Here is a 23,209-nt window from a genome sequence, read left to right as displayed (position 1 = left end):
GCTATATGATCAGCTGTATGATCACCTAGATAATGAAACAGAACAGTACCAATTCCCCAAAAACATTCCCCTCATGACCCCTGCTAGTCATTCCACTCCTTCCACCAAAATTTATCACTTCTAATAGGACAGATTTCTTCTGTTTTTGTACCATATATAAATGGAATCTTAACTATAAAGTAAATCGTTTTGGGAAGCGGACTTGGCCCAGTGGTTAGGGCGTCTGTCTACCACATGGGAGGTCCGCAGTTCAAACCCGGGGCCTCCTTGACCAGTGTAGAGTTGGCCAATGCACAGTGCTGATGTGCACAAGGAGTGCCGTGCCACACAGGGGTATCCCCGCGTAGGAGAGCCCCACATGCAAGGAGTGCGCCCTGTAAGGACAGCCGCCCAGCACAAAATAAAGTGCAGCCTGCCCAGGAATGGCGCTGCACACATGGAGAGCTGACACAGCAAGATGACGTAACAAAAAGAAACACAGATTCCCATGCCGCTGACAATAACAGAAGCAGACAAAGAAGATGCAGCAAATAGACACAGAACAGACAACCAGGGAGGGGGGGGAAGAGGAGAGAAATAAATAAATAAATAAATCGTTTTTAAAAATTAGTCTTTTATATCTGGCTTCTGCAGTACATACATACCACAAATTTTTTTCTCTCTCCCCTTCACCCCTCCCCTCCCCCCAGTTGTCTGCTTTCTGTGTCCACTCATTGTGTGTTCTTTTGTGACCTTTCTATCCTTATCAGTGGCACTGGGAATCTGTGTTTCTTTTTGTTGCATCATCTGCTTGTGTTAGCTCTCCATGTGTGTGGCACCATTCCTGGGCAGGCTGAACTTTCTTTCATGTTATGGGCGATTAAGGCAGCATGCATAGAATCTACCTTTCAGGAATGCCGGTAACATGGCCGCCTGGACTGATACAACAATAGCTTAGGTCACCCTCTCCCTTCTTTACGAAACTAGTTCACGCCAAAAGTGCTTACCCGCCTGTCTCTTCCGCCCTAGCAACAGCAGCTGCCAATCCCAGACCGTCACCTATCCTTACCCGCCACCCCCCTCCTCCCTAGAGTATATATGCTCTGTCCCCTCAATAAAATTTTGCAGCTTGATCAGAATACTGTCTTGCTGTCGTTCTTTGTGTCTCTTGTCCCATACCATTCTTCCCTCATAGGGTCCAGAGCGCCCGTTGATCGTCCTGCTGGCTGAGACACACTGGCGCCCAACAGGGGTCCTCCCTTTGTTTTTCAAAAGGATGGAGGAAGAATGCGGCTGCAAGGTACTCCCGTGCTGAAAGGGGGGCTGTGGCTGTCTTAGGTCGGGGCTACAACCGGTAAGCGATTCGTCTTACCCGGTATGCAATCAATCTTACCCATCATTGGGAATCATGGCAGCAAAAGGCCATGTCCCTGTCTTAGGTTGATTGATGGGTTAGCCCAGTTGCCTGTCATTGGCTAACCAGTCCAGCGCCTCAGCGACAGATGGCTTGCAATTACAGCAAGCTATAACGGGAAGCCTTCATAGACCGCGTATGGCTGTTTCCGTAGGAGGGGGCTTTTCACCCGTGAGGGTGGGCAGCAGTTAGTTAGTCTAAAGATATACCTTGATCAGCGAGGTGAAGCCAGTGATAGTGCACTTGAATAGGCCTGCTAAGAGCGGAATCAATTTGGTCTTTTACTAGTTGTATAATTCTTTTTATGGCCCAAGGTGCAAAGGATATTATAAGGAGTATGGTTATTAAGGGGCCTAGTATGGGGAGAATGTAAGGAAGGATTCCGTTGAATCCCCAGGAGGCACTTCCTTGGGCTTCTCACTCACGTTTGCGGTTTGCAATTCCTTCCCTAAGTTTGGACATGGAATCTTTGACTAAGCCAGAATGGTCAGCGTAAAAGCAACATTCCTCGCCTAGTGCGGCACAAAGCCCTCCTTGCTTAAGGAAAAGTAGATCTAAACCTCTCCTGTTCTGGAGAACAACTTCTGATAAGGATGTAAGGGATTTCTAGAGATGGGTGATGGAGTTTTCAATGCGTGCTAAATCTTCATCTATGGCAGCTCTCAAGTGGGAAAAGCCTTGTTTTTGGAGAACGACAGCGGCGGTTCCGGTACTTAGGCCAGCAATACCTAAAAGGGAGGCAATAGTGACAGCCGTAACACTTTCACGTTGGGTGGCTCTCCTTACAGGGCGCACTCCTTGCATGTGGGGCTCTCCTACATGGGGATACCCCTGCGTGACAGGGCACTCCTTGCGCACATCAGCACTGCACGTGGGCCAGCTCCACCCAGGTCAAGGAGGCCCGGGGTTTGAACTGCGGACCTCCCATGTGGTAGGCAGATGCCCTGTCCATTGGGCCAAGTCCGCTTCCCCCACAAATTATTTATCTAGGCTACTAGTGATGGGCCTTGGGTTGTTTCTAATGTGGAGTTATTACAAATAGTAATTCTATGAACACTCATATCTTTCTTATCTTTTATCATATATATTATCATATATACATATCTTTTAACTGCATGATTTATCTTGGGTATTGTATTAGTCAGGGTTCTCTAGAGAAACAGAATCAACAAGAGATATCTGTCAACAGCATGCAGTTCTATAAGATTCTCTCACGCAGTCATGGGGATGCACAAGTCCAGGTTCCGCAGGCAGGCTGCAACCAGGGACTGCAATACAAGTCCAATGAAGGTTCTGGATGAGTTCTGGGAGATGTTGGCTGTCCAAAGACGAGCTGGGAAATTCTTTATCTATGCTGGAATCACTTCCCCCTTTTAAGGCATTCAACCGATTGGGCTAAGCAGCACTCATTGCTGATGGCAATCTCCCTGACTGATGTAATTATAACCAGCTATCTATGATTACCACTGCAGTAAAGTCAATGTTGTCTAACGTTCATAAATGCCCTTGTATTACAGTTAGCCCAGTGCTTGCTTCACCAAACAAGTGGGCACAATTACCTGGCCGAGTTGACACAATAGCCTAACTATCACAAGTATAAACCTGTGCGGAACTGTGAGTCATAGGGTAAGCATAATATTCAGCTTTAGTAGCTACTGCAAATCAGTTTGCCAAGGTAATTCTACCAATGTACTTTCATACCAGCAGTGTATGAGTTTCAATGGATCTATTAACACATCCTTGCCAACATTTGGTATTGCCTATCTTTTTAGTTTTAGACATTCTGGTGGGTGTACATATAGTAGTATCACATCTGGGTTTTAATTTGCATTTTCCTGATAACTAATGAAAAGGTGTTCAACTTCATTAGTCATCAGGGAAATACCAGGTGAGTCTGGAGCCATGTTAATATATCAGCTGTTTGAGAAAATACATAACAATTTTAGTTATTTTTTAAAAGCATGCACGACTCCAGGGTCCTCACTGCCCATGGAAAAGGTGTGCATGCCTGTGTGTACATATGGTGCGTGTATATTGAGTCTAAATGGTTAACAGAGACGTTTAGTTCAGAGACTTTTCTACATTAGTCAGACAACCTTGAACAAGACAGAAGAAGACTCAATCTCAGAGAATCCAGACCCCAGCTCATTAATGGGAATCAAAGGTACTTTCCGGAGGAACCCTCCAGTCATCTTCCTACCTTACTCTCCTTCAAGGGCTTGTATTCTGAGATGCTAAGCCGCAGTGGTTTAGCTGTTGAGACCTGGAACTTGTTCTGTGTTTCAGAGATGTGTCTTCCCTGACTGGCTTGTGATGGCCAGTCGTTAGCAAATGTGCAGTAATCCTTGATGTCCCAGATCTAGACACAAAGTGTGGGTTAGTGGCCCAGCACCCTTTGACCCCAACCCCAACTCACTCTGTAGACTGCTTGCATGCCATTCCTCTTCACCCAGGAATAGTTCTTCCTCACCCCTCTGACACCCAGACTCTCAGGACCGGAAGGGATCTTAGAGATTTTGCAGGCCAGACTCACTGAGATGGAGTGACTAACCCAAGGATAAGACACTCTTGACTCATGTCTCACCACAAAGCACAAACCCAGCTCCTGGGACACCTGATCACAGCATAGCTGGGGGAGCAGGGAGTTGTAAGAAAATGATGGAACACAGGTTCACTGGGGAAGATTCTTGGAGGGGTCTTTTCAATCAAATGAAAAATCAAAACAAAAACAAAGTGACTTCTTGCTCAATTCCCTTAGCACACCAGAGCAGGAGAGGACTTCTGAGGTAATTCACCCTACTTCCCATTGTTTTACAAATGAAACCAGTACCCAGAAGGAGTGGAGACCAGGCAAAGACCACATGGGACAAAAAGCTGGCCAGAAGCTTGGTTGACGCCAGCCTTCCATCTTTCTTCCTCACCTTGATGTATCCTTTGCAATCCCCTGTGATGAGGATCCAGTCATTTTTGTCAGTGGCCATGGCACCCACAACCACGTCCCTATTGTCTTGGACATCCACAGGGAACTTTCCCAGCAGGCCTCCATTCCCATGGATGGACCAAGCATAGATGTAGCCATCAATGCAGCTGCTCAGCAGGGCAGCCGTCTGGGGCAGGCGAGGCCTGGTCTGCAGGAAGATTATCTGTAAGAGAGAGGTGGGCCCAGCCCAGCAGGGTAATGAGCCAGGGCAACGGGCCAGGGCTCAGCCCAGCCACTACCACCTGTCACTGAGGCACCTGGGACAAGTCACTACACCTACCCACTCCTTGATCTCCTTGATGCACAAAGAAAATGGTGATGACTGCTCCACCCTTCCTATCTAGCTGGTCCCAAGAAACATTTTACTAGAATATAAGCTCCTTGAGGGCACGGATTTTTATCTTTTTTTCACTGCTTTATCCTCAGCTATAGAACAGTACCTGACACTCAGTAGGTGATCAATAAATGTTTGTTGAATGAGTAAAGACAGACAACTTTGATTTGCAATATTTATTATTTGCAATAACTCCACATTAGAAACAACCCAAAAATCTCAAATGAGACTTTTTTAAGACCTTTAACTCAACTCAAAATGATTTGGGGGGAAGTGGATGTAGCTCAATCGACTGGGCTCCTGTCTACCATATGGGAGGCCCTGAGTTTGCTTCCCAGGGCTTCCTTGTGAAGACAAGTTGGCCTGCACCCATGGAGAGCTGACAGCCCACACCCACAGAGAGCTGGCACAGCAAGATGACACAACAAAGGGAGACAAACAGACACAGAAGAACACACAGCAAATGGACACAGACCAGACAGCAAGCAAGCGGCAAGGGGGGACAAATAAATAAAATAAATCTTAAAAAAAAAATGATTTGGGGAAGCAGATGTGGCTCAAGTGATAGGCCTCTGCCTACCACATGGGAGGAGCCAAGTTCAATCTCTGGGGTCTCCTGGTGAAAAACAGAAAGTACGCCTGCCCAGCAAGCCAGTACCCATGTGGCAAGCCAAGTGTCCATGCAGTGAGCCGAGTACCCACATGGTGAGCTGAGTGCCCACGCAGAGAGCCAAGTTCCCACGTGGGTACCCATGTGGTGAGCTAAGTGCCTACATAGTGAGCCAAGTGCCCGCATGGTGAGCCAGTGCCCGCATGGTGAGCCAGTGCCCACGCAGTGAACCAGTGCCCACGCAGCAAAGCCGAGTGTCCACATAAGTGAGTCACACAGCGAGATGATGATGCAACAAAAGACAGATGAAGGGGAGAGTCAAGGTGAAGTGCAGCAGAGACCAGGAACTGAGGTGGTGCAATTGACAGGGAACCTCTCTCCACATCAGAGGTCCCCAGGATCAAATCCTGGTGAATCCTAGAGGAGAAAGATGGGAAGAGAAGACAAAAAAAGAAATAGGTAAAGAAGATCACACAGTGAATGGACAGAGACAACAACAAAAAAACACAGCAGGGAAACGGACTTTGGCCCAGTGGTTAGGGCGTCCGTCTACCACATGGGAGGTCCATGGTTCAAGCCCCGGGCCTCCTTGACCCGTGTGGAGCTGGCCCATGCGCAGTGCTGATGCGTGCAAGGAGTGCCCTGCCACACAGGGGTGTCCCCCGCATAGGGGAGCCCCACGCGCAAGGAGTGCACCCATAAGGAGAGCTGCCCAGCGCGAAAGACAGTGCAGCCTGCCGAGGAATGGCGCCGCCCACACTTCCCGTGCCGCTGACGACAACAGAAGCGGACAAAGAAACAAGACGCAGCAAAAAGACACAAGAAAAACAGACAACCGGGGGAGGGGAATTAAATAAAATAAAAATAAATCTTTAAAAAAAAAAAAAAAAACAGCAAGATGGGGGAGGGGAGGGGGAAAATGATTTGGAAAACCAAAGCTTTCTCCTTCAAGCAAAATACCCGTATTTTCAGCTAATCAGTCATGAAAGTATTTTAACCAAATTCTTGTGCAGGTCTTTAGATCATGTTCTTTCCACCTCTGCTAACTTTTATCTAACATGTCACTCCTGTAATCCACAATGGGAAATTACTTTCCCCAGCAAGTTTAAGGAGAGAGTTGCTTGGCTGATGTGCTGCATCAGGCTAAGAGCACAGTCAGAGTTGTAGAGCATATTAGGCCAAGAAGGGGAACAGAGAACAGATGACACCTGGCGCTCAGGATTTCCACTCTGTAGCCCTTTCTAGGGAACCATCCTGAAAGGTTTTACTCTGCCATTGCCCAGCTACCTAGAGAGAAAGAACTTTGTTGCTCAAGGAGGGATGGAGGGCAGAGCACATAGGATACAGGGGTGAGGGTCAGCATCAGAAGCAGGCCAGCCTTAGAGAGCTTACACACACACACACACCTGCCAATCATGGTGTTGGTGACAGTTTGAAGTTCTTTTGTGAATCCCAGAAAAGACTGCTTTTTAACTAATCCATTCCTGTGGGTGTAAGACCCTTTGATTGCATTAGATTTGGTTAAGAGAACTTGATTAGATCACTTTTTTAAGATTTATTATTTATTTCTCCCCACCCTCTCATTGTTTGGGACTTGCTATGTCTGTTCATCTTCTTTGTTTCTTTTCTTTTCTTTTTTTTTAAAGATTTATTTATTTATTTATTTAATCCCCCCTCTCCCCCCGTTGTCTGTTCTCTGTGTCTGTTTGCTGGGTCTTGTTTCTTTGTCTGCTTCTGTTGTTGTCAGCGGCACGGGAAGTGTGGGCGGTGCCATTCCTGGGCAGGCTGCACTTTCTTTCGTGCTGGGCAGCTCTCCTCACAGGCGCACTCCTTGCGCGTGGGGCTCCCCTACGCGGGGACACCCTTGCATGGCTCGGCACTCCTTGCGCGCATCAGCACCGCGCATGGGCCAGCTCCACACGGGTCAAGGAGGCCCAGGGTTTGAACCGCGGACCTCCCATGTGGTAGACGGATGCCCTAACCACTGGGCCAAGTCCGTTTCCCTTCTTTGTTTCTTTATGAGGCACTGGGAACCAAACCCAGGACCTCCAATGTTGGAGGGAGGCACCTAATCACTTAAGCCACCTCCGTTCCCTCCTTTGTTGTATCTCTCATTATGTTCTTCCTCCTGTGTCTCTTGTTGTGTCATCTTGCTATGTCAGCTTGCTATGCCTGCCCACTGCACCAGCTCGCTGTTTTCTTTAGGAAATACTGGGAACCAAACCATGGACCTCCCGTGTGGTAGGCAGGAGCCCAACTGCTTGAGCCACATCCACTTCCCAATTAGATCCCTTTTGATTAGACTATGTCAGTGAGGCGTGAATCAGACTGGGTCTCTGCCTTTTTACTAAAGCCCTATATAAATGGAGACACAGAAAGAAAGAGAACACACACACAAAGAAAAGAAGCTGCCATTTTGATCCTGCCATGTGAGAAAGAGGACTGCAGAAAGACAGAGAAGCCCCAAGAGGCTGAGAGAAGTCTTAAGGAGTCTGGAATCGGCAAAGCAGAGGCATAGAAAGAGGTCCCCAGGGGCGGACAGCTGGTGCAGCAAGATGACGCAACAAAAAGAGACACAGAGGAGAGATAATAAAAGACACAGCAGACCAGGGAGCTGAGATGGCACAAGAGAATAATCACTTCTCTCCCACTGCGAAAGGATCAGTTCCTGGAGTTGCCTAATGAGAATACAAGCAGACACAGAAGAACACACAACAAATGGACACAGAGAGCAGACAATGGAGGAGAAGAGAGAAATAAATAAATCTTTTTAAAAATAATAAATCTTTTAAAAATCTTAATCAAAAAAATTTAATTAAGAGGATGCAGCTACAGCAATGCTTAGAGGGAAGATTATAGCTATAAATGCCTATATTAAAGAAAGAAGAAAGATCTCAAATCAATAACCTTATTTTAAGGCACAAAAAAAAAAGTAGAGCAAACTAAACCTTAAACTAACATAAGAAAGGAAATAATAAAGATTAGAATAGAAGTTAATGGAATAGAGAATAGAAAAAAATAAAGAAAAGAGATAAAACCATGAACTGGTTCTTCGACAAAATCAACAAAATTGACAAACCCTTAGACTGACAAAGGAAAAAGAGAAAAGATTCAAATTACTAGAATCAGAAAGAGGGAACATTATTACTAACCTTGCAGAAATAAAAAGAATCATAAAAAAATAAAATGAATAACTGTACACCAACAAATTAGATACCTTAGGTGAAATGGACAAACTCCTAGAAACACACATAGTACCAAAACTGATCTAGAAGAAACAGAAAATTTGAACAGTTCTACAACAAATGAAGAGATTTAATTAGGAATAATGAACTACCCACAAAGAAAAATCCAGGACACTCTGTGTTCTCTCAGACATTTAAAGGAGAAATGATACCAATTCTTCACAAACTCTTCCAAAAAATAAGAGTAGGAAGGAACACTTCCCAATTCATTTTATGAATCCAATATTCCCTGATACCAAAACCAGACAAAGACATCTAAAGAAAACTACAGACCAATATCATTATGAATATGCATGCAAAAATCTTCAACAAAATACTAGCAAAACAAGCCATCAAAATATAAAAAGAATTGTGCTTCATGACCAAGTGGGATTTATCCTAGGACTGCAAGGTTGGTTTAATATCTGAAAATCAATTCATATATTATAAAAAATAAAAAACTTTTGTGCTACAAAGGACACCATCAAGAAAGTAAAAAAAATAAAGCATAGACTAGGAGAAAAACTGAAAATCATCTATCTGATAAGGGATATATATCTATAATACATAAAGAACTCTTACAACTGAATAAGAAAAAAGATAAATAACCCAATTTTAGAAAAGAGGCAAAGGATCTGAATAGACAGTTCTCCAAAGTAGATATACAAATGGCCAATAAGCATGTGAAAAGATATTGGACATCATTAATCATCAGAAAAATGTAAATCAAAACCACAATGATATACCATTTCATACCCATTAGAATGCTCCTTTTTTTTTTTAACTGAAAATAACAAGCATTAGGATGTGGAGAAATGGAAACATTCACTGTTTAGTAAGAATGAAAAATGGTGCAGCTGCTGTGAAAGACAGTTTGGTGGTACCTCAGAAAGTTAAGTCCCAGGATGGGTCCCAGAGCCACCTAACGAGAATACAAGCAGACACAGAAGAACACACAACGAATGGACACAGAGAGCAGACAATGGGGGCAGGGGGAGAAATAAATAAAATAACTAATTAAAAAAAAAAAAAGAATTACCAGATGACCCAGCAATCCCACTTCTACGTATATACTCAAAAGAATGTAAAGCAGGGGCTCAAAGAGGTATTTGCACACTGATGTTATTTACAAGTAGCAGCTTTACTTAAAATCACCCAAAGATGGAAACAACCCAGGTGCCCATCAACTGATGAATGGATAAACAAAATGTGGAATATACATACAATGGGATCTTATTCAGCTCTAAAAAGGAATGACGTTCTGATATATGCAACAGCATGGATGATCCTTGAACACATGTTAAGTGAAATAAGCCAGACCCAAAAGGACAAATATTGTATGATCACATTGATGTGAAATAATTAGAATAAGCAAATCCATAGAGTCAGAAACTAGAATACAGGTTATCAAGTGAGTAGGAACAGGGAATGGAGAGTTAATGCTTATTTGGTACAGAATTTCTATTGTGGAGTGATGGAAAAGTTTTGGTAATGAATGGTCATGATGGTAGCACAACATTGTGAATGTAATTACCACCACCAAATTATATATTTGAATGTTGTTAAAGGGGAAATTTTAGGTTGTGTATATGTGAACAGAATACAAAATTTTTAAATACCACAGGACTGTACAACACAGTGAGCCTTAATGTAAACTATGAACTATAGTCAATATTATAATTTTAATAATATTCTTTCATCAGTTATAACAAAGGTACCACATTAATGAAAACATTAATAATATGGGGTGTATATATATATATATATATATATATGTAAACTCTGTTTTCTGTGTAATTTTTCTATAAACCTACAACTTCTCTAATTCAAAAAATATAAAAATATTTCTTTTTAAAAAAGGGCAAAGGATCTGAATAGACATTTCTCCAAAGATAGACAAATGGCTAATAAGTACATGAAAAGATGTTCAACATGCTTACTCATTAAGGAAATGCAAATCAAAACCACAAGATAACCACCTCACACCTATTAGGATGGCTATAATCAAATGACATAAAAACAAGTGTTGATGAGGATGTGGAGAACTGGAACCCTCATAAACTGCTATTGTGAACGTAAAATGGTATAGCCACTTTGGAAAATAGTCTGGCAATTCCTTAAATGTTTAAACACAGAATTACCATATAACCCAGCAATTCCATTCCTAGGTATAGACCCAAGAGAAATTAAAATTTATGTCCATACAAAAACTTGTACATGAATGTTTATAACAGCATTATTTATAACAGTCAAAATGTGGAAACAACCCAAACATCTATCAAGTGAAGGAGGGATAAACAAAATGTCATATATCCATACAATGGAATATTATTCAGCCATAAAAAGGAATGAAGTACTGATACAGGCTACAACATGGATGAACCTTAAAAACATCATGCTAAGTGAAAGACGCCAATAATAAAAGACCACAGGAAGTGGATCTGGCTCAACCAATAGAGCGTCCATCTACCACATGGAAGGTCCACGGTTCAAATCCAGGACCTCCTGATCCATGTGGGGAGCCGGCCCATGCACAGTGCTGATGCACGCAAGGAGCGCCATGCCATGCAGGGCTGTCCGCCAAATAAGGGAGCCCCATGCGCAAGGAGTGCACCCTGCAAGGAAAGCTGCCCTGTGCAAAGAAAGCACAGCCTGCCCAGGAGTGGCGCCACACATATGGAGAGCTGACGCAGCAAGATGACGCAATAAAAAAGAGACACAGATTCCCGGTGCCGATGACAAAAATATAAGTGGACACAGAAGAACACACAGCGAATGGACATAGAGAGCAGACAACGGGGGAGCAGGGGGGGTGGCAGGAAAGAGGAGAGAAATAAAAAATAAATCTTAAAAAATAATAATAATAATAAAAGGCCACATATTATGAGACTACATTTATATGAACGTCCAGAATAGGAAAATCCATAGAGATAGAAAGTAACTTAGTGGGCTGCTTAGGGCTGACAGGATGGGGAGTGGGGAGTAGGGAGTCTGGGACAATACAGGGTAATAGCTAAGGAGTATGTGATTTCTTTGTAAGGTAATGAAAATGTTCTAAATTGCAGTGGTGATTACGTATCTGTGAATGTATTAAAACTCACTGAATAGTACACTTGAATGTGTGGATTGTATGATAGGTGTATTATATCTCAATAAAGTTATTCAAAAAATAAGAATAAGAAAAAAATCAGTCAAGATTCACAATAAAAATCCATATAACACACCACTCCATCAGGTGAAAAGCACAAAGTATTCCCAAAGAGGCAGTACAAAGAGTTTTTAAGAACTCAGATTCAAAGTCAAACAGATGTGGAACCAACACTGACTCTGCCATTACAGGCAGTGAGACCTTTTGCAAGTCTTCACCTTGTTGAGCCTCAGTTTCTTCATCCATAAAAAAGGAATAATTATGGCACATACCTCCCAGGGGTATTTAAGGGATAAAAGGAAAATAATACATTTAAAACCAGTAAGCCTCTTTTTTTCAAGTAGCTGGGAAGATGGCAGACATTCAAACTGCACATGCCTACCAAAAGCAGTCGACAATCTTCCGAAACAAGAAGAGGGTCTTGGTTGGAGAAACTGGCAAGGAGAAGCTTCTGCGTTACTACAAAAATGCCAGTCTGGACTTTAAGACACCCACAGAGGCCACAGAGGCACCTACATCAATGAGAAATGTCCCTTCACTGGTAACTTCTCCATCCAAGGGCTCAACCTGTCTGGTGTGGTCACCAAGATGAAGATGCAAAGGACATCGTCATCTGAAGGGACTACCTCCACTACATCCGTAAATACAACTGCTTTAAGAAGCACAAGGCGGCGCACTTGGCCCAGTGGTTAGGGCGTCCGTCTACCACATGGGAGGTCTGCGGTTCAAACCCCGGGCCTCCTTGACCCGTGTGGCGCTGGCCCATGTGCAGTGCTGATGCATACAAAGGAGTGCCGTGCCAGGCAGGGGTGTCCCTGTGTAGGGGAGCCCCACACGCAAGGAGTGCGCCCCATAAGGAGAGCCCCCCAGCGCGAAAGAAAGTGCAGTCTGCCCAGGAATGGTGCCAAGCACACACACAGAGCTGACACAAGATGACGCAATAAAAAGAAACACAAATTCCTGTGCCACTGACAACAACAGAAGTGGACAAAGAAGATGCAGCAAATAGACACAGAAAACAGACAACCGGGGGGAGGGAGGGGAAAGGAATAAATAAATAAATAAATCTTAAAAAAAAAAGAAGCACCACAAGAACATGTCTGTGCACCTGTCCGCATTTCAGGGATGCCCAGATCAGTGACATTGTCACAGTGGGCAAGTGCCCGTCCCTGAGCAAGACTGCACGCTTCAACATGCTCAAGGTCACCAAGGCTGCGGGCACCAAGAAGCAGTTCCAGAAGTTCTGAGCCTGGACACCTACCCACTCCATTCCCCCCACCCCCCCACCACCCCCTGCTCAGTATAAATAATTTCCCAACCACAAAAAATAAAAAATAAAACGGTACACTTAGTGCCTGGCAGATATTAAGGGCCCCCTGAGCATTACCTGGTGCTTATAGTATTACTTAACAAAACATATCAATAAACTTTCAAAGAGTATATTTCTAATCCTGGGGGTTTTATATTTAGGAAATAATATCAATAAACTTTCAAAGAGTATATTTCTAATCCTGGGGTTTTATATTTAGGAAATAGACAAAAGGGAAAAAATTTATGTACAAGGATGTTCATTGCAATGTTGCCTATAAAGGAAAAACCTAGAAAACTAACCATCCAACACCAGGAGCAGGCTGGCTGGATAGACCATACAGCATGTTCTAGAACACTATGCAGCTAATAAAAGGAAGGTTGTGACTCCATAAACAATGTCATGAAGAAATGCCCAAGATTGTCAGGTGAAAAAGAATAGTCTGCAGAATATTATAATAAAATATTTGGTGAAAAAAATCTATATGCATATATATATGGTCATATATGTATCAGCTTGTATATGCACAGGAAAAAAAGTCTCAAGGGGTACAATACAGCACATATCTTAACAGTAGTTACCTCTGGAGATTGAGGAGAGAGACCATTATTCTTTTACTTACACTACAATACAGTTTGAATTTTTGTTTCAGTGTAGGACATCTATCACTTTCTGTTAGAGAGAGAAACCATCAGAGAGGAAAACAGAGAGAGATGAAGAGAGAGAAAGGCAGGGAGAAAGAGGGTGAGGGGGGAGAAAAAGTGGGGTAGGAGAGAGAGAGTGAGAGAGATGCTCTTCCTTGAACATTCCAAATAGGATTCCACCTGAGGGCCTTTGTGCCAGGTGGAGGGGTCACTGTCCACCTAGGTCATTGTCCTTCTGGATAACTGCAAGCCATGTTTCCTCACTTCCTTCAATTTCTGTGCAAATGCCACCTTCTCTGTGAAGCCCTCCCTGACCACTCTGTTAAAACAGCACCCCCAGACTCACCTCCCATGCATGTTCTCCCTACCCTCCTCCCAGCTTATTTGTCCTATGACATGCCACATATGTTAATTGTCTGTCTCATCCCAGTTAGAATGTAAGCTCCATGAGGGTGGGATGTTTGTCTCTTCGGTTCACTGCTTTCTCCCCAGTGCTTGACATGTAGTAAGCACTCAACAAATAACTGCCGGTGCCCTGACAGGACAAGGTCACCAGCCCTCAAGTTTAAGCTTGAGTCATCGACTTTGGATTCACAAACATAAAGGGGTGGGGGCTGTTAGCAAGTCTGCTTCAGGAATCCAGCCTTTTGATATACTCACACAAATGCCCAAAAATGTGTACAAGGATGTTCAATGAAGTACTATCTGTAAAGGTTAAAAATTGGAACTTAAGTACATGCCTGTCAATAGAAGACTGGTTTAATTTTTTATGGTACATCCAAACTATGGACACTATGCAATTATTCAAAAGAAATAACTTAACAAAAGAAGAAGACAATCCAAATTACTAATGTGAGAAGGAAGTGGACTTGGCTCAATGGATAGGGCGTCTGCCTACCACATGGGAGGTCCGTGGTTCAAACCCAGGACCTCCTAGACCCATGTGAAGCTGGCCCAAGCACAGTGGTGATGTGTGCAAGGAGTACCATGCCATGCAGGGGTGTTCCCCGTGTAGGGGAGCCCCACACACAAGGAGTGCGCCCCATAAGGAGAAACACCCAGTGCGAAAGAAAGTCCAGCCTGACCAGGAGTGGTGCTGCACACACGGAGAGCTGACGCAGCAAGATGATGCAACAAAAAGAGACACAGATTCCCGTGCCACTGACAAGAATAGAGGCAGACACAAAAGAACACACAGTGAATGGACACAGAGAGCAGAAAACTGGGGGGGGGGGGGAGGAGAGAAATAAATAAATCTTTTAAAAAAAACAAAAAACCAATGACTAATGTGAGAACATACCCATGATATATTGGTAAGTTAAAAAAGCAGGGATCTTATGAGACTCAGTGGTTGAGTACTGGCTTCCCACATGCTAGGTCCTGGGTTCAATCCCTGGTCCTGATAGTTTAAAAAAAAAAAAAAAGCAAATGGCATGATACAGCTATAATTTTATATCTCCAGTGTACAAAAAAATATGAAGGCTAAATTCAATCTATTACCTGAGGTTACTCTTGGGGAGTGGGATGGTGTGGGATGGATTGATACATAGGTATTTTTATAATAGTTTTTGCTTTACACACCTCTATGTTGTTGTTTATCAACTAGTATAGGTTGCTCTTAAACTTTTTAAGGTAATTTTAAAAATAGAAAAAAGAACATTCAGAAACTGGGGGTGGGGGGATATGTCCAGCTACTCTAGCTCTCTAACCCCACCCTCCTCAGGATAGCTCTGAAGGAACTGCTCCCCTCATTCTCAAGTCTCTGACCCCCTGGAGCTGGATGGCAGGCAGCTCTGTCCTACATGACGAAGAAACAGAAATAAACTAATCCTCACTCACATGTCGTATATGACACCTTCCCAGGTAGCAGGACATTTTAAAGTGGGTTCTGGAAATGGCACCTCTCCTCCCAGTCCAGCCCTACGAGCCAGGAAGGATGCTGCTCACCTCGGTAGGCAGCTCCTGCACTCTGGCCCCAGCCCCCAGACACGCAGACACTGCATTTCCATTCTGACCCCTCACTCCCTGTCTCGTTTTCCAGGCAAGGCTGAGCATCGCCCACCTTCTCCACCGACGCCACCGAGTAGGAATACCGCAGCATCGACTTTTTCCAGGTTCCCTCTCTTCTCCTTCCCCCCTCTCCAGGAAATGACTGTGACTGTTTGATGTAGGACTTTGTCAGCCTCCTGGAGCTGCCAGCACTGAGAGGTTTCTGGAAAGCAAAATAGGCTGCAATGACAGTATCTCCCTGCCCCACAGGGAAACAAAAACCCAAAGCAGTCCCTGAAAAAGCAGTCACTCAGTAGATACTATACCCTGTGAAAAGTCTAGCAGGCATCTGGGGGATCATGGCCTGAAGAAGTCTGATGATGGGAAATGCCCAATTTAAGTTACCAGCAATTTCTGCTCTGCAGGGCAGAGATTTGGGTGTGCTTTTGGGGGAAAACTGTTCTTTCGTCCTGGAAGAGACCATGCTTCTGCCCAAGATTTGAATGCAGTGATGTAACCCTGATACTTCAGACTAGGATAGTGTAGTCTTATGGTAATACAAATTGCCTACATCTTTAAGCAGAAGTATGCCTTAGCAGATCATGTTGATCTCCTCTAGACTGAAATATGTCTGACATTTCTTACGTATTTTGAGAAGGTAGTGTTTTCTCATTTAAGCCTTTGCTTCCCAAGAATGGAAATCAGACTTTGATTGATGAACCCTTCCAATTGGCTCCTCCACCACCCCACAATGGGATTGCTGTACTTGTAAAAGTCCAAGGTCAAGTCTTCCCCGGCCAAGGGAAAAAGCGTAGCTCCCCCTGCTCTTTCCCTCTACTTCTCTCAAAATAGGATGATCACTCATCCTTGGAAGGGTTCATCCTGGGGCAGAAATGAGGGCCCCAGAGGAGAAAAGTGGATTGTCTCATCTGGGTCTCCCCCTGGAGCCTGTCTCTGGGGAGGCAAGGCCTGTTGGGGAAGGCAGGTACCCTGTACAGCTCACTTCTGCAACTGGTGGCCAGGGCCAGAGCCAAGTAACTTGAACTTGAGGGCTGAGAATGCAGCCTAGGGTCTACCATCCACTTTTAAGCCCTTTGGGCTGTGTTCCCTTTGGATCCTGCCAACCTTTTAGACACTTGAGCCTGTACTGGCTGCTGAGGAAAGGGACCACGCCCAGGCTCAGGGCAGCAGAGCAGGTTAGATACAGGGACAGATGCTGCCTCCACCACTGTCAAGCCTAAAACAGGGTGGTGCCCTGCCAGGCCTGCAGTGCTCAAAGCAAGTGAGTTGATAGATCCTGAAGGTACTCTGGGAAAAGGGCATTCAAGTAAGGAAGCAAACAGACAGAGGTTGCCTAAGCACGAGGGTGGTCCCCTGGCCTGGCACTTTCTCCCACCTGCTGGGGCGAGAGACTGTTGGATTCCTTTCCCTTTGAGCGTCTCATCACAGGAGGGGCTGACAGGTTTCGCCTCCGGCTGGCATTGGCCACAGTCTTGGCACTGAAGCTAGAGAGGTGGAGTGGGGGCTTGTATGCCCACTTCTGCTCCTTCATATGGCATCTTTTGATCAGGTCGCCTTCTGTGTCTTCCACCTGTACCAGGGGGAAAGCAGTCCTTGAGGTGCTGCAGTGTCCCAGAGGGAACGGCAGGGCCTCCAACACAACAGCAACACCACAAAGCCTTCCAGCTACCCCAAGGTTTGCTCCCCAGAAACTGAAAACATCAAACCAGAATCACTGGGCCAACTGCTAATGCACTGAGAGTCCACAGGCAGGGCACTTTTCCTGGGAGGGACTCATCTCCTCATCTGTAGAACAGACAGTATTATCCAAATATTTTTTGAGGTTGCATTTAATCTTAAGGGGCACTCCAAAGTGTAAAACAGATAAAAGCTGAGCTGCCTGTGTGAAGTCTATCCACGGGAGCCCCCTGTAGAGGCCTCTAAATATCTCTACCCATCTCAGCATCTCATCTCTGAATGAGGTGACCCTAAAGTGCCTTCCAGATTTAATCTGCTAAACCATGGTAATTCAGAGACCACATGGAGTTTACAAGTCCCTGCCAAGGACAGAGATAGCTCAAAGAGGTAATAGTTAAGAGTGATGGGTAAGGGAAACAGACTTGGCCCAGTGGTTAGGGCGTCCGTCTACCACATGGGAGGTCCGTGGTTCAAACTCCGGGCCTCCTTGACCCGTGTGGAGCTGGCCCACACGCAGTGCTGATGTGCACAAGGAGTGCCCTGCCACGCAGGGGTGTCCCCCGCGTAGGGGAGCCCCACACGCAAGGAGTGCACCCTGTAAGGAGAGCCGCCCAGCACGAAAGAAAGTGCAGCCAGCCCAGGAATGGTGCCACCCACACTTCCTGTGCCGCTGACGACAAGAGAAGCGGACAAAGAAACAAGACGCAGCAAATAGACACAGAGAACAGACAACCGGGGGAGGGGGGAATTAAATAAATAAATAAATAAATTTTTTTAAAAAAGAGTGATGGGTAAAATACAAGCCACCTTCAAGGTGTGAGTAATCTACTAGAGAGGAAAAGATTAGCACCCTAGTTTCTGGCATCAGACTGCCTGAATTTGGATCCCGACTCTACCACTCCTTGGCTGTGAGTCTTTAGGCAAGGTGCTTCACCTCTCTGCGCCTCAGCTTTCTTATCTGTCAAATGAGGATAATTCTAGAACCCACCACATAGCATTGCTGTGAGGCTTAACTGGGTTGTGCACATAAAGTTGAGGCTCAGGGCTGCTGTTTATTAACCAAAACCCTAAAATAATTCCTTAAAGCCTTCCCACCTCCACCAAGGCAGGCTCTCTCCCTGGCAGAGTTATCTGCTTCTTCACTCATGCCCCATAGCACTGAGGACCCACCTATGATCATTACAGCCTGCTAAGAACTGTCTCCCTGCCCCACCCCACAAAGACGGCTTTGTGACAACAGAGTCCACAAACTATTTGTCTTTTTGCCCTCTGACCCCAGCCCAGATCTTGCACCAGGGATAACATCAGGGCTCAGCCAGAGTCGAGGGGTTGAAGGGTTTGATGAGGGACAAAGAATAGCCTGTGCTCTTTTAAATGAAGGAGAAAAATTTTGTACAAGTCCAGAATTGGAGCTGGGGTCCTCCTCCCCACCTGGGATGGGCTTGAGGCCCCAACCCCTAACTCCTTCCAGAACAAATCACTCCCATCCCTTCTACTTCCTAGGTGCTCCCTACCTCCTCCTCCCCATCGCCCCCACCGTGAGATTCGGGCCCACAAATGAGAGAAAGGCGAGAGGAGGGCACATTCTTGTTGAACATACCTTCTTAGGCTCCAAGGGGAAGGGGCTCTTAGAGGCGTTGAAATTTAAGATGGGCTTGAACATGTTGACATTCCAGAAGAGGATGTCTCCATTGTAGGAGGAGGTCCCGAGGAACTGGTTCTGGTACTTGGCCATGCTCAGGATATCCTCAGTGTGGAATATTGGCCAGTGTTTGCACAAGAGCACCGGCTTCACCTTGCGGAACCTGCATCCACAGCCAGAGGCAGAGGGGCCTTTAATGCTCTACTCAGAAGAACCCCAAAGCCTTTAGGACACTGAGAGCAGACCCAGATGAGGGCACTCTCAGATGTCAGAGCAGGGTTGAAGCTTTACCTCACTGACCTTATTTACTAAGCACCTACTATGTGCCTACCATAAAAACTGTGTCCATGGGGCTCTATGGAAATTAATATACAATAATACAAATAATGAATATTAATCCATCCCATTCAGACACCTGGGTAAGGATTAAGGTTTAAAAAAGGGGAAAGTATGGCCTAAAGAGGAAGGGCCCTTACACACACTGTTCCCTCTCCCTAGAATACTTGTCCCATCCCAAGCCCTTTGCTGCTCTTCTGAGATCCCACCTGCTCACTCTTCAGATCTCTGCAACATCCTCAACAGAGCCTTTTCTGAACATTTCCCAGGAATAAATCACGTTTTCATCCCCTCCCCCCTAAGAATCTGTGGGGTTTTTTTTCATAATGCTTAACATACCTTACAATTTACTGCCTTTGCCACTGAACTATAAGCTCCAGGAGGACAGAAACGCCATCATTCCTACTTATACCCACACCTACACCTAGCACAAAGCCTAGAGCAAACCAGCCTCAATGAATGGATGGATGAGCAGATGAAGCAAGCGGCCTTACCCACCAATTTCCTGCTTGATGGTCCAGCCAATAGGAAAGCAAGGAATGGAGAATCCATCTGGAGTAAAGAGAACAGTGAGCTGCCCCTATCTACTCATGATGCATTCTCACTACTTACGTGAAACAAGTGATTCGCTTACTCCATCCTGTCACATAGAACACTTTGTTCATGTGGATAATCCCACTAACCTATTGAAGAGGAAAGAAAATATGACTCTAAGGCTCCTCAGATAAAATTTCTCTGAGCCCCAATTGTCTTCCTAAAGGTACCAAACGAGAAATCAAAACACTCAGTGAAGATAAGGATTCCCTATAGTTGATACCACAGTATATATTTCAGCCTACTCTCACATCCCATTACCTCATTTGATGGACTTAGAATACAGGGGAGGTAGCCCTATCCATTATACAAAGGGAAAACTGGAGAATAGACAAGAGACCTGGCCAAGGTCAAACAGCTACTCAGTAGTAGAATCTGGACCACTACTCATCTTCCCAGCTTCTTGGCTAAATGCTCCTTCTGAACTGGTTAAAGGACTGTGTCAAAGGGGTCAAGATAATAGACTCAAATCCCAAAGTGGGGCTGCTGGCTTTGCTTGATGCCACATTCAAAGACTGTCCCCATAATCCTCTCAGACGTTTCCCAAATCAGGGGGGACAAAGGTGGCTCTGAATCACTTGACCCCACTTCTAGAAAGGCAATCCCAAGCTCCAATATGTAGGCTAAGAAGTGCTACCAAATAGAAAGAGCAAGAGTGACTAACATTTGTAGAAAGCTTACTAAGGGTAGGCACTGCTGCCCACCTTCATTTTATGCCCAAGGACATAAAGGCTCAGGGGGTGTTGGGTCCAGACAGTCTGACTCCAGAGCCTGTACTCTTGGATAACTTTGCTTCAAATCATGCAACCCAGGGTCCCAGAAGCTGGGCTTTGCTTCTCAAGTGTACCTCCCTGGCTCCAGCTGACCAACCAGACTGACCTCCAGTTGGTCAAGTTTGGGGAAAGTCAGCAGGCAGTCACCAATATTGTAGTTCCACATCTTAATTGTGCCGTCGCGCAAACCAGTGAGCAAGCACCGCTCTGACTCATCCAGGGCCATGGCGGTCAGCTCCACGTTCTGGGTTTCCTCCACAAAGAACTGCATCATCCTCCTGCCTGTCATGATTTCCCACACACTCACCATGCCCTTCAGACTGCCACTCACCACCTATGGGGAAACACACATAGCTGGGGGCTCCTGGAGAGGCCAGTGCCCCCACTCCCCAGGGCACCTCCAGCAAGCCCTCCTTCCTCCATGCAATGAGAAAACAGATGCTCAGGGCCCCCTTGCTACAAGGTAAGTCACTCTTAAAAACAGAATTTCCTCTGTATCATGGGGCAGTGCAAACTGGCACAGCTCTTTTAGAAAGAACCAGTTTAGTGAAGTTCCCTTTACTTCAGAAATGGTGTGTATTGGAATCTATCCAGAGAAAATAATGCCTAATTCAGAAAAGACATTTATTGCAGCATCATTAATCACAGGGAAAAAAAGAAAAAAAAAACAAAAAACAGGAAAAAAACTAACTGTCCCAAAAGTAGAAGAATATTGAGAGTAAAAGCTGGTCAGTCCACCCAACAAAACATGTGGCTGCCATTAAAACTGCTATAATGCAGCAGCAAGGTGACGCTGTTTCAGACCAACCCTCCTGCTGAGAATATCTAGGAAAGCTGGTGGGTTTAAAAAAAACAAAACTGAAGGCACTGAAGAGCCAGAACAGGAGGAAAGACAGAGAGGGGGGCTCCAGCTTCATTAGGCCAAAGGCTGCCTGCAGCAGATACAGCCTGCCCTGCACAGAGCTCAAGCCACAGACAGGTCCCCAGGAGAGAAGGCAGAGGCCCCAGCAGCCCTTTCTGCTCTCATACCTTGAAAACAATGGTATATACCCAGTTACCCTGCCCAGCCCAGAGATAGCTGCTCAGGACCAGAACTCTGCCTGGGCCTCCCTCCCTTCCCACAGGGGACAAAGTCAACTAAGACCTCCCTGGAAAATAGCGCCTAGTGACAGCACCCACCCTGGGAACTTTACAGGATCCTCTACATGACCAGCGTTACATCTCACCCTCCTTGTGAAGCAGCTGCCTGTCTAAAACTGACCTGAGGCAGTCAGAAGGGCACTGAAGGCCAGAGGAGCCAGGCAATCCCAGAGCCAAGTGGTAGGGCTGGCATCTGATGTCAGCCAATCTGTCTGCAGGGCCAGTTCTCACTTGCCACCTGCTCCTCCAGCACCAAAACTGTATGAGTTCTGCCCCATCCACACAACCTGAGCTAACTGTTCCTTGGCTGCAGACCTGGGCACATGGGGAGGTTGGGTCCTGCCAGTGTCACCCAGCCCTCCAGCCAGCCTCAGAGGTAAGCCCCACCCACTCACCTGTTTAAAGATCTTGCTGTAGAGGACAGCACACAGGGGTGCACTGTAAGTTGTGGCCTCCCCTGATTTCTGAGGTCCCAGGGATTCCAAGTACCCTTTTAGGATCCCAATCTGCAAGTAAGGAGAAGGGCAGATAGCTGGGCAGTCAGAAGGCTCTGCCCTCAGTGGTCGATCCCAGGGAGAAACTTCCAATAAACAGAGACATGAAGACATCCTGACTGCATGCAGGTCTCAGCCAAGCCAACCCCCAGGCCCTCATCAGGACTACTGATACCCCTCACCCTTACTCCATGGCCCCCACTCCCCAGGGCTGGGCCTCACAAACCTAGTATTCCTAGAACCCCAAAGCCCAAGTCCAGTCCAAGGTCCCTCTCACCTTATAACTTCTGAGAAGCTTACAGCCTGAATCAGTTGCCCCCTTCACCAGGAAGACTTCTGTGACCACCCCTACACCAGGTTAAGGCTAAGATCCTTTTTCCATGCTCCCTGAAGCAGCTAACATACTCTTTGGTAGCACTTAGCACTTTCTACTGAAATCATGTTTTTCTTCTACCCTGTAAGTTCCTTAAGAGATGGCACATGGCTTCTTAATATATTCTCAGCTCCTGACAAAGAGCAGGGGATTGATGTTTGATGATCCGAAAAGAACTTTTAAGAAAGGTCTATTTAACTGAGTAAATACTTGCAGTCAGCCTGGCACTCAGCAAAGAGATGAAGACCTCCCTAGATCCCTTCTCAAGACACCTGCTCTCTGAAGGAAAGCCAGCCACGTGCACAAGGACTGCCCCCTCCTCTCAACCTCAAATGACACCCTCTTCTCCCTTCCTAAGCAGAGCCTACCTGCTGGCTGCCGAGCTCTCCCAGGTCCCAAAGCTCCCATCTTGTCACACCCTCCACTTCCACCACCCTGGGCATCAGCACCTCCTACTCATCCCAATCTTGTGGGCACCGGCCAAGTCACAGCTCACAGGATGTCTTCATGTCAGTTTGTTCCAGGTTC

General features: G+C 45.6%; 1 protein-coding gene and 1 pseudogene across 1 annotated transcript in view; one reads left to right on the top strand and one right to left on the bottom strand.

The window, feature by feature from the left end:
* EFCAB8 (EF-hand calcium binding domain 8) overlaps positions 1–23,209 on the bottom strand; it is a 118,516-nt gene that overhangs the window by 57,548 nt on the left and 37,759 nt on the right. Inside the window, exons 15-22 of the mRNA XM_058287350.1 lie at positions 22,210–22,320; positions 20,781–21,008; positions 19,920–19,990; positions 18,930–19,134; positions 17,028–17,222; positions 15,705–15,854; positions 4,315–4,536; positions 3,594–3,752 (exon numbers count right to left, since the gene is read on the bottom strand). Of these exons, the coding sequence (XP_058143333.1) occupies positions 3,594–3,752; positions 4,315–4,536; positions 15,705–15,854; positions 17,028–17,222; positions 18,930–19,134; positions 19,920–19,990; positions 20,781–21,008; positions 22,210–22,320 (1,341 nt within the window). The remainder of the gene's footprint in view (positions 1–3,593; positions 3,753–4,314; positions 4,537–15,704; positions 15,855–17,027; positions 17,223–18,929; positions 19,135–19,919; positions 19,991–20,780; positions 21,009–22,209; positions 22,321–23,209) is intronic.
* On the top strand, positions 12,042–12,936 carry LOC101445800 (small ribosomal subunit protein uS17-like; annotated as a pseudogene).

This window comes from Dasypus novemcinctus, chromosome 24 (genome assembly GCF_030445035.2).
Source record: "Dasypus novemcinctus isolate mDasNov1 chromosome 24, mDasNov1.1.hap2, whole genome shotgun sequence".
Taxonomy (NCBI): Eukaryota; Metazoa; Chordata; class Mammalia; order Cingulata; family Dasypodidae; genus Dasypus; species Dasypus novemcinctus.
Note: the sequence above shows the minus strand (reverse complement) of the source record. Positions and strands in the feature narration are given on the sequence as shown.